Here is a 12216-nt window from a genome sequence, read left to right as displayed (position 1 = left end):
TCGCATGTTCTGAGGAACAGTTCTCCAGTGTCAAAAATGGTGTGATGTGGTTGATGCCATCTCATCTCAGTCAGATCAATGATGTCATACTTTATCTTTTGCTCTTGCACCATCACGTCCTGGATGGATGCATCCAATGCCAGCATACGTGCATTGAACGTCAGACAGTCAGGTAGTTGACTTGGGTTCAATTTTCTGATTCATCCTGCCAATGTGTCTTTTAATTGGTGCGTTTAGCCCATTGACGTTGAGAGAGATTATTGTTAAGGGGTTTTGCTCCATCTTTCTGCTGAAGTTTGGTATATTTGAGGGGCTGGTCTTGTCCTAACGTAGTCCATTAGTTGTTCTTGTAACCATAGTTTTGAATCTATGAAGTTCCTTAGTTGTTGTCTCTGAAACTCTGTGCTGTTTCTTCTGATATGAATGAGAGTCTAGTGGGGTAAAATATTTTTGGTAAGGCATTTATTTCATTGAGTATTTTCATTATATCTCACCACTGTCTTCTGGCCCTGAGGGTTTAAGATAAGTTGTCTATCACACTTAAGAATACTCCTTTATAGGCACTTTCTTTGATCTTGCTCCTTTTAAAATTTTATCTCTGTCTAAGGTTTTCATCATTTTGATCAGAATGTGTATTGGGGTATTTTTATTTGAATTTCTTCTAGCTGGTACCCTTCAGGCCTCATGAATCTGGTCGCATGTACTCTTCAACTCTGGGAACGTCTTAGCAATGATGTCTTTGACATTTTCTTCTTTGTCAAGGTTTTCTTCTTGTCCCTCTGGGACTCCAGTAATTCTTATGTTATTCCTCTTGGTTTCATCCTGATTTTCTCTTGACATCTGTTGGTTCATTGTGAGTCTCTTTTGCATTTTCTGCTCTTTTTTGGAGAGTTTCTGCACTTCATCTTGGAGCTCACCGATTATGTCTTCAGCAGCTGTTATTCTGCTACTGAGGCCTTCTACTGAGTTTTTCAATTCATCTACCAGGTTTTTCGATCCATCATTTCTGTTTGTAATTTTGTTTGCGTTTTCCCCATTTCTATTCTCAAATCCTCTTATATTTTATATTGGCAGTGCATTCTATTGCTTCTTTTAGCTCCCTATGCATCTTCAATAACTCCCTTCTAAATTCCTTGTCAGAGACATGGTCTAGCACTTCATTGCTGGTTGTGTCTCCTGGGCAAATTTTTTTACTAACTAAGCTTGCTAGCTTTCTATGTTGCTTTACCATTGTGACCTGTGCTGTTTAGACTTTCATGCTCACTGTTACTGTAAGTTTTTGGTATAATATTAATTGAGGTGGGGCTAATGATTCTTAGCCTAGTGTGTTTCTGGTGATTAAGCTGCACTAGTAAAAGTTCCACCTAACAGGATAATTTATGGTTCTTATGAGATATGGAGGGGGAGAACAACTCGAGAACCCACCAGGCCAGTATCTGGGCAGGGGGAGATAGGCAGGAAAGTTGACTGCTAATGGCGCAGTCGATCTGAGTCCCTGTCCCCAGCAGATCTGGGCTTAAAATCCAGCTCTGTGTGAGCCCGGTTGGTTGCGTGGCTTGGGAAGCATCCACAAGGCCATTGTTGGTGTTAAGGAATAATAGAACTAAATACCCAAGCTATGGAGTCAACAATGCTTTAATTGTGAGATCCAAACTTTAATAACCAAATTTAAAAGGTTCCTGTCAAGATGGCAGACTGGGACTGGAATTGGGGGTAGGGATGGTAGGAGAGGTAATATGGGAACAAAAGTGGCAGGATTGGTGATGAAACATGTATGCCAAAAACCCAACTATGGATGACGTTGTAATTCATGGTGCTTTATTACATAAAATTTTGGGCGGGGATATGGACCAAGACTGGAGGCCAATTGATATAAATTATGGCGATATTGAGAGAGAGGGGGACAGGTAGGAAGAATAAGATATAGAGAAAAAGTTGTGTGTATAGTAGGGTGTTTGTTCTAGTGATATATTTATCATAATAAATGAAATTATTTTAAAAACAAGAGAATGTAAATGCAAGGACACCAATTAACAAGATATTAACTATATTAATTTAAAAAGCATTGGGGGGCCTGGAGAGATAGTACAATCCATAAGGTGCTTGCTCTGCATGCAATCCATCCAGGTTCAGCCCCCAACATTCCATATATTTCTGTTTGTTCCCTATTGTGGGTTATTTTATATTTTGTTTCTTTTTCCATTTATAACTCTATGGACTGCCAAGGGTCTTTAGGGCATTTTTCTTTGCATAATAACAATAAATACAGAAAATCACAATTAATTTTGATGCTGTTGCAGTTCTATTCAACAATTTTATTGCACTGACTTCTGCTGTCTAGGCAAATGACCTTAAACTACTCTGTCAACAACAGTATTTTTAAACCAGTTAGAATTTTATTTACCATAGAAATCTGGTGGAATTCTTTTATACCAGAAAGTGAATATCACTTTTTGGTATGTTTTCGATAAGGATTTACTTTGGTAAATGAGCTGTTAGTGAGATTCTTTGCACCTTATTGGAGATAATTGAGAAGGCATGATTGTCAATTGCATTATGAGCTGGAGTCTGAAATTAAGAAATTTTTCACTCCCTCTCCTGTACATTCCATATGCCTTTTCCATATTAGAAACTGCCCCATATTAGAAATCCCCAAGGATTTCAAAGACACATCCTTGATATCATAATGTGGTTTTGAGACCATCCAGGTGGTGTGCATACTAACAACCTGTAGGATAACATTGGTTTGTCCTTTTCACCTTGCCACATTGAGCTAAGTTTATTGGATTACTCCCATCACAGTGCTCCCATTCCTCTGTGTTTATTTGTAACCTTTTTCTTTGTGCTCTGTTGACTTGTAAATATTGTTTTTCTCTTCTCCTTAAGTCCTTTTCATAGTTAATTCAGATCAATGTTCTTTTTGTATAGACACAAGAAGACAATGCTATGCTTTTGTAATATTCCATATAATATTACCTCCGGGGCATCTGCTCTTTCGACCTAAACCTCAGCTGCCTTTACTTCCTAGCACCCCCAAAATCAGGGTCCCGACGAGGGACTGGATGGACCCAGGGCAAGCTGTGAGCTATGTACTACCCTGGCATCGAAATGGGCCTGGCCAAAGTGCCATAATGCTTACCTATAAGTTAAAAGCTTGGTCATGAACAAATGCTGTCATGATCCAAAAAGTAATAACTAGATTTGGACCCTGTTAGGGTTAAGAAAGATTAATCTGGCCTGAGCACTGTAGTCTGAGTTTGTGGCAAGATGTTCCCAGGAGAGCCACCCTACAAACTCAATGTCCCTCTTACTGTGTCCATACAAAATAACTAATATTAAGAAGTAGAATTAAGATGTTAATTAATATGTTGAATTAAGTTATTGGACTAAGGAGAAGAGGAACACCCCTAGGTGGTGTTTCTAACCTTGAGCCTAATGGGCGGTCAGGAAGGGCTTTTCTTTTTTTTTTTTTTATTAGTGAATAATCCTGAGGTACAATTAGAGACTTACAAACTTCTGTGCTTGCATTTCAGTCATACAATGGTCGAGTATCATCCCTCCACCAGTGCCCATTTTCCACCACCAATGGTCCCAGCATCCCTCCCACCATCCCCACCCAGATCCCCCTCACCCCACCCCACCTCTGTGGCAGTGCATTCCCTTTTAATCTCTCTCCTTCTCTCTCCTTTTGGGTGTTGTGGTTTGCAATAGAGGTATTAAGTGGCCATCATGTTCAGTCTAGATTTTGCTTTCAGGGTGTAAAATCCGCTCCCATCCTGAGCAGATCCTCCTAGCACATTTACTTGGTTATCCCTTCTCTAACTGAGCTACCTTTTCCCCCAGTATGTGAGTCCAGCTTCTAAACTGTGAAGTTATCCTCCCAGTACTTATCTTTAATAATATTGGGTGTTAGTCTCCCATTCTGTTACTTTATATTTCACAAATGAGTGCAAGTTTTCTATGTCAGTCCCTCTCTTTCTGACTGCTTTCACTTAACATACTTTGCATGTTGATCCACCTATATACAAATTTCATGACTTCATCTTTTCTAACAGCTGCATAGTATTTCAGTGTGTAGATATACTAGAGTTTCTTTAGCCAGTCATCTGTTCTTGGGCACTAGGGTTTTTTCCAGATTCTAGCTTTATAAACAGTGCTGCAATGAACATACAAGTGCAGATATCATTTCGTCTATACTTTTTTGCCTCTCTGGGATATATTCCCAGGAGTGGTATTGATGGGTCAAGAGCTCTATTTCTAATTTTTTGAGAATTGTCCATATTGTTTTCCAAAACGGCTGAATCAGTCGGCATTCCCACCAGCAGTGAAGGAGAGTTCCTTTCTCCCTACATCCATGCCAGCACCAGTTGCTTTTGTTCTTTAGGATGTGGGCCAGTCTCTGTGGTGTGAGGTGATATCTCAGCCCCATCAGAAAATGGGGTGATGAAATGAACAGAAACTTTCTCAAAGAAGAAATATGAATTGCCAAAAGGCACATGAAAAAATGCTCTACATCACTAATCATCAGGGAGATGCACGAAGGGCTTTATCATGTTGATTTTGCTACCAGACTGTGTGTGGCATCTGCTCCAAGTGCTGCGGTGTTGGGGAGAGATGAGAGAGTTGGAGGGAGATGAGAGAGAGCAGGGCATCAAGATGGAGCAAGGAGAGATTAGCAAGGGGGTAAGAGGGAGAAGAATGCAGAAGAAGAATACAGGAGCAGGCATGTGGGGAGAGAGAAACCAGGCTGCAAGATGGTGTGTGGAGAGATGAGTGGGGGAGACAGGAGACAGAAATGAGAGGCAGTGTGCGACTAGAATGGGAAGCTTAGTGAGACTGGAACAGGTACGTGGGGAGAATGGAATAAAGGCAACTGATCACCAACTGTCTTGACCCTCGTTTCTCCTTGTCCACCCCATGGCCTGGGCCACTCTGAGCGGTGGAGCGTCCTGGGACCACTGAACCCGGGAGGTAAGAGGGAGATGGGGCTCTCCCTAGCTGCCCTGAAATTATACAACAACCCAGTTACTTTAACTTTTAAAAAATTGATTGTAGTGATTTTCAGTATTGTACATGATGGTTTCTCATACATAATTCCAACACTACACCTATTACCAGTGTGCCCACCTCCTTCCCCAAAACTAAGAACCCAGTAAAAGTTTCTATATAAAATTTTAAGGAGAATCAAAAAGATAGTACAGCAAGGTGCTTGCTTTGCATGAGGCCTAACCAGATTTGATCTCTGGCACCGCATACAGTCCTCTGAGCACCCTAGAAATGATCCCTGAGCTTCACCAGGTGTAACCCCCAAATCAAAAAGTAAATAGATAAAAATTTAAGATCAGGATCAGAATAATACTGCAGAGGAACAGGCATTTGCCTTACACGCAGCTAACCTTGGTGCCATCCCTGGAACCACATATGGTCCCCAGACCACCACCAAGAATAATTCCTGAGCATAGAGTCAGGAGTGTACTTTAAAACAACAAAATTAAAGTTAAGCAGTGGGTAAAAAGAACTATTCATCTTGTGGCTGGCCAAGGCATTTTGGGGTGGGAGAGAGACCTTTCTCTACCTATAGATTAATCATGATGGTGATTTTGGCTGGTTTTTATAATCTCTGCGTCTTGGCCGCTGATGGGATTACACGGCGCCAGGGGGCCAGTTGGTGGGTGTGACCCCCCGCCTACTGGAATTTGGAGGATCTGGGTGGAGGATGCTTGACTCCAATCCGAGTAGGCTTGGAGATCTCGGCCCCGGAACCCACGTGGCTTTGTCCCTCTGCCGGTACCTTCAGGTGTGCGGAGAGTGGTCTCAGCATGGTGGTGGCTGGTCCTGGAGGTCTTCGGCTGCCGGGGCCCTGGTCAGGGCGGGGAGGAAAGCTCAACCCGCTCCCCTCCAAGGGGCCCCTGCGAGGAATAGCCAGGCGCGGGGGCAGGAGACTGCACTGTTCTCCCCCGGGAGCTGGTTTTGATAGTCTCTGAGTCTTGGCTGCTGATGGGATTACACAGCGCCAGGGGGCCAGTTGGTGGGTGTGACCCCCGCCTACTGGAACTTGGAGGATTGGAGTGCGGCCGTGCGACATCTTATTATGACATCTCATTCCTACTTTGACAAACTGGCAGGCTGCCCACATGGCAGAGTCTGGCAAACTCCCTGTGGCGTACCCAATATGCCAAATACCAGTAACAATGATGGGTCTCATTCTCCTAAAGAGCCTTGAATATAATCTCAGGGCTAGGATGAAGGAGACGTTACTGGGGCCTGCTCGAGGCAATCGATGAATAACAGGATGATTTGTGATTGTGATTGTGATTTTGGCGTCACATGTCATGTTGTGGGATGAGTCAGAGCCTACCCCATGAAAATCTTGTGCTCACCCCATTGAACTTTCTCTCCAGCCCCATGACAAGTCTCCTTATAAATTAATTTCTCTAGTTTATTAAAGGGCTGGAGCGATAGAACAGTGGGTAGGGCGTTTGCCTTGCAAGTGACCAACATGGTCAACCCGAGTTCAATTCCTCCACCCCTCTCAGAGAGCCCGGCAAGGTACCGAGAGTATCACACCCGCAAGGCAAAGTCTCATTGAAATACTATACCCTGATTCACAAAAATAAAGTTAATATCAATTTGCAGGTTTGGAAAAAGGGAAAATTTTTTGAGTAGCAATGTACATGACAAACTGAAATACAATCTTCACATACTAAAGTCTCATTGTACCACAGGACAGTCTTCACAAGGCACCACCAACTCTAGTTTAATACAGAGGATTTGTGAATATTTATAAGTGACTATACATAAATACATAATCCACACATATGTAATTTAGTAACTGGATGTCCTAGAAAGCAGACATTTTAATGACTATTATTTCATGACAAGGCTAAAAGAGTCTACCAATATTTATATTCCTATAATACAAATGACTTAGAGTCCTTGACCTAAACCTTACGGTCAAACCATATGATCCATTCTAGCTAATCTGAGTTTCAGTGGTATGTGCCACATCTAAGCCTAGACCCCTAAAACCAATATTATGCTGATAAATATTTAACAGGCAGCGATTGAGAAAGGGAGAAAGTCCTAATTTGTAACATTTGCTGATGTCCAATGTATAAACACTCTGGCTATGGCTAATGTTAAGGTACCAACATTAACAACCCTGAATATGGAGTTTAAAAAGATATATTACATAGTATTTCTTTTTTTTGATGTTCACAATTATTTATTATATTCAATATTCCAACACCAATCCCACCATTCCACCTTACACACCACCATTTTTTCAAATTTTCCCAACAACCACCCCAAACCTGCCCCAATAGAGGTCCTAAATAAATTTTAAGACCACTATTTTATAATTTTTTATTTTATAAGTTTTTATTGCTTGTTCGGGCTGGAGCTATAGCACAGCGGGGAGGGTGTTTGCCTTGCACGCAGCCAACATGGCCAACCCAAGTTCGATTCCTCCGCCCCTCTCGAAGAGCCCGGCAAGCTACCGAGAGTATCACACCCGCAAGGCAAAGTCTGGCAAGCTACCTGTGGCATATTCAATATGCCAAACACAGTAACAACAAGTCTCAAAATGGAGACGTTACTGGGCCTGCTTGAGCAAATCGATGAACAACAGGAGGACAGTGACAGTTTATTAAACCTGCTAATTGCCAATCTGGAATAGTTTGCCTCTTTAGAATCTCTTTACCCTATCTGTTAGAGGGAACACATTACAAAGCAGCACATCTCTTAATACACCACATAGGCTTTCAGTGTCTAAATTCCCAAACACAGGAGAGAGAAGGGACCACTATGACAATGACAATAGTTAGAAATGATTACTCTGGACAAGAACTGAGTACTGAAAGTAGGCAAAGGGATATACATGATAACCTTTCAGTACCTTTCTTGCAAACCATAATGCCCAAAAGGAAAGAGGAATGGAGGGAGGGAGGAAGGGAAGAATGGAGGGAGAGAGAGACAGAGAGAGAGGGAAACGAGAGGATGTAGGACAGTCCAGAGTGCAGAGAGAGCCCCAGTACACATCCCAACACAAAAGTATAAAGGTATAAAAGCATACATTGCAAGAGGGGAAATGTGAGTGACACGTGCATGTGGGTACCATGTGCATGGGCTGGCAGCACATGTACACCACCTCAGTCATTCTTGATGGGGGACTCTGGCAATGTGCACTATTTAGAGGAAAGATCAAGAAAGAAGTCAAATTAGACCCTCAAAGTAGACTTGGAGCTATTAATGTTGAAAATTTGGAATTTTTTATAATTTAGAAGGTGGTTTAGAAGCGAGATGCAAAGGCTTCAAATGCATTTTTGAACTTTGGGGACTCTTTACCTGTAGAGAAGGGCACAGTATGAAGGTCAAAGTGGGGCCCTTTAAAACAGGAGCTCCATGGCAGGGGCTATCTCACTCATATCCAATGGCAATACCATGTGAGACAATAAGCATACCTTTTTCAAGAAGGATGGTTAGAGTATGAGAAGAAAGTTGTCTTCGCAAGAGATTGAGGATAAAAAGGTCAATAAAGTTAAGAATCATAAAGAAATATAAATTTAAACTAGGCAAGGAATTCATGGTGAAATTAGTTCTCTACACTTTAGAACTCTGAAGTCAAATTTGGGGGTGATCACAGTGAATTCACACCGGAAAAAAACTACTATTCTCTTTGCATAAAATTCTCTTCTGATTCGGCTCCTTATTCACCGCATCCCTTATTCAACCACCTAACTTAAACTGCAGGTCACAACCAGAGTTTCACTTTCCTTAGAAGGCCTCCCACTCAACTCCCTTATGGGTTTAATTTATCTCTCTTTCATTTACAGTTTTCAAATAATTAGTCTATCTGTTCATACTTATTAACTATTCATTGTTGTGTTTCTTCTTACACAGTCTTAAATCATTAAGACTTTTTTCCTTCCTATTATCCTAGCCCCAGCACTCAGAAAGTAACTGAAACATATTTAGTGATCAAAAGATACTTGCAGAATTAATAATTAGGCCTCCTGATGCTTGAATGGCACTGTATGAGATGACTGAATCCAAATAGGATATCAGTCTTCGTTTTACTTCAAATAATTTCATTTCACACATAATTTTCCACTGTATACAAAGATAATTTATTTTTATATTTAGACTACAACATAAGACCACAGAACAAGATTCTTTGGGAAATCTCAAATAATTCTATTTATCAGAAAGTAAAAATCTTAGATTATATACTAGAAAAAATCTGTTGCATATAATTTTGTTATCTATATGGAAAAGGGAATGAAAGAGAAACTTGAAGGATAAAGAATGGACCTGAATGTTTTAGTTGGTACCAATTAACTCCAAGAGATAAAAACACTAAGACGCTAGTACATGGTTAGTCAATAGTACTTCAAAAACCCAATCAGTGTATAAGACAACCTATCTGAAAATCAAACTATTTGAATCAATGATGACTATGATTTAGTGGCTCCAAAATAAGGCCATGCTAGTTGTTAAAATCATATAGAAGTTAATCAACAGAGCTTCCACTTGGAAATGTCCCCCAAGTGTGTGGTGGAGAAAAGCTCTTTTGTTGTTTCTGATAAACATGGCTACCAGCTGCAAATTCATTCCGTTGCTGTTGCTGAGAGAACAATACGCCCTGTGGTTGTTCATGATTCTGGGTGCAAGTCCACAAATACAGGGGCATAGCCTGCATGCAGTTAAAAATAACAAAAGTTTCAGGGTTGGGCATATAATCAACCAAACTATCATGGCTTTCAATGGCTCCAGGACTGAGTGGTGGAGGAACAACATGTTCTGGACGACCCTGGCAGGAATTGCCAGTGAGTACTTCAGCTTCAAACACATAGATGAACTTATCTGTGACAGATGTTTTCTTGTCCTTGTGTGCTAGATGTCTGAGGTTCTTGGTAAAGTATATACCAGCTCCAAGTTTTGGATCTAATAAAAGAAAACAAATTAAAAGATTATTATGATTTTAGAACTGATATTGCTTATTTGGGTATGAATATGTATGCTCCCTATAGCTTCCCAAGTAATCACCACCCACTGGTCCCAAATTCCTGTGCTGAAATCCAGAGTTTTTCTGTGCTCAGAAGTGGCCCTGGGGGTGTTCATACTAAGTGTTAGAACCAAAGTCAGTAAGATATAAGGCAAGTATCTCAACCCCTCAGGCTCCTATTCTTTTTTTGTTTTGTCTTTTGGGACACACCAACTGGCCCTGTGCTCAAGGATCACTCCTGCAGGGTTCAGAATATCATATATCATACTGGGGACTGAATCTGGACAGCTGGGTGCAAGGCAAGTGCCTTACTTGCTGCACTATTGCTCAGTGTTCTTATTTTTGAGGGGTTTCCCTGGGGGCTGGAGGAACCACTCCCAAATGACACTTGACCAAGTGATCCAGAACCTGACAGGATGGTGGTACTGGTGTCTGGTGATGCAGTACTGCTCAGGCCCAGTGGGAATGGGGACCACTAGGGGTACATGGTGTGGTCCTGGTGAAGGGCATGTGGTACTGGGACAGAACTTGGGGCCTTGAGTCAGGCATGTACTCTAGTCCTTTAAGTTGTCGCCTCAATCCTAAAGTTGCTCTCTTAAGACAAATTATCCTTGATATTATTAGTATAATTGTTTATATTTTATAAATGCTTATAACATTCATAAATTTGAAGTAGCACTGTAGCACTGTCCTCCTGTTCATTGATTTGCTTGAGTGGTCACCAGTAATGTCTCCATTGTGAGACTTGTTGTTACTTTTTTTTTGGCATATTGAATACGTCACGGGTAGCTTGCCAGGCTCTTCTGTGTGGGTGGAATACTCTTGGTAGCTTGCCGGGCTCTCTGAGAGGGGCGGAGGAATCGAACCCGGGTCGGCTGCATGCAAGGCAGACGCCTTACCTGCTATGTTATCACTCCAGCCCAAATTTGAAGTATACCATTCAAATTTAGAAAAATGTAACAAAATTTTATGTTGATTATATATAATTAATCTGTGATTTGAGTAATATTTTAGCACATGAACAATCTGAGGTTCAGGAAGATTGTGATTCAAGTCAACATTATCGACTGAAGAGGTGAAGTGTTTGTCTCCCTTAGAACTTTTCTTGACTTCAGTAAACTACAAATAAAGGTTCTTGGGAGTATTGTCTCATAAAAAAAAACTGTCATCTAATAAGAGAAAACAGAGTACCTTCCAAACCCTGGAATTGTAGTACAAAAAAAAATCTATCAAAATAAGGGGACTCCTGTGCATATAAAGAAATGTCAAATTAGAATGGCACCTAACTCTTTGCAGGTAGCACTGTAGTGCTGTCTTGCCGTTGTTCATCGATTTGCTCGAGCAGACACCAGTAGCGTCTCACAACAAATTGTGAGTATCAGGATTAATTTAGATAACAGAATTAAAGAGTTTAGCAGAGAGCAAGCTCTAAGCAAATGCTGAACTCCTTCTCTTAGGTTTCTGAATATGCTTTGCCCTGATACAGTAAGTCTTGTTCTTGAGGTAACAATTATGATTTAGATACATCTATTAATTGTTAATTTGTGTATTTAAATGTGGGGTTTTGTTATCCATAGGCTCTAATGAAAACCTACTTGCTAAAAATATAATGCCAGTATTGATATTACATTGTTTCAAAAGATACACTTGATTTGGCGAACGGAAGATGTTTTGGCTGCTAGATGGATATGATCTAGTCTGGGGCAAGGATAGGTCATTAGTTCCTACCAGTGGCTGCAAAACACCGGAAAGAACATTTTCACACATAAACTTCAAATGTAAGATCTTGCCCACTAGGTAGTCACCACTGGACAGGAAGCCTGACTATTGAGGTGGGAGAACGTGCTCTAGTTCCAACTAGTGGAAACACATTTTAATAGAAATGCTTGTGATCTATATTTTTTCCCTGCGGTATTAGAATACTCAGAGGCTAAAGCACACACAGGACCATAAGTCAGCCCTTTACAATGAAGCCTTTCTACCTTCTCCCCACTTAAGGGGAAAACAATGAAAACTTCTTTGAGGCTAAGCTTTCCTCTTTTGCTTCCTTCCTTCTTCCCTTGCTACTGCTCACTAATTCACGTTTCTTTCTTACAGTACCTGGAAATTAACCAAACACTGTTACAGACTTAGAGCAGCACTCTAAGTGCAATGTAGGCAACATATGTAATTTCATATTTTCTAGAAGCCATGCTAAAGACTGAAGAGGG

At 41.0% G+C, this 12216-nt stretch overlaps 1 protein-coding gene across 4 annotated transcripts in view; it reads right to left on the bottom strand.

Annotated features, from left to right (window-relative positions):
- Positions 1-7519: 7519 nt before the first annotated feature.
- The window catches only part of PARP9 (poly(ADP-ribose) polymerase family member 9), a 70643-nt gene continuing 65946 nt past the window's right edge, over positions 7520-12216 (bottom strand). For all 4 annotated transcript variants that reach the window (XM_056109400.1, XM_056109401.1, XM_056109402.1 and 1 more), the window contains exon 11: positions 7520-9945. In XM_056109400.1, the coding sequence (XP_055965375.1) occupies positions 9512-9945 (434 nt within the window). In that variant the 3' untranslated portion in view covers positions 7520-9511. The remainder of the gene's footprint in view (positions 9946-12216) is intronic.

The sequence above is a fragment of the Sorex fumeus genome, unplaced genomic scaffold (assembly GCF_029834395.1).
Source record: "Sorex fumeus unplaced genomic scaffold, SorFum_2.1 ptg000265l, whole genome shotgun sequence".
NCBI lineage: Eukaryota > Metazoa > Chordata > Mammalia > Eulipotyphla > Soricidae > Sorex > Sorex fumeus.
Note: the sequence above shows the minus strand (reverse complement) of the source record. Positions and strands in the feature narration are given on the sequence as shown.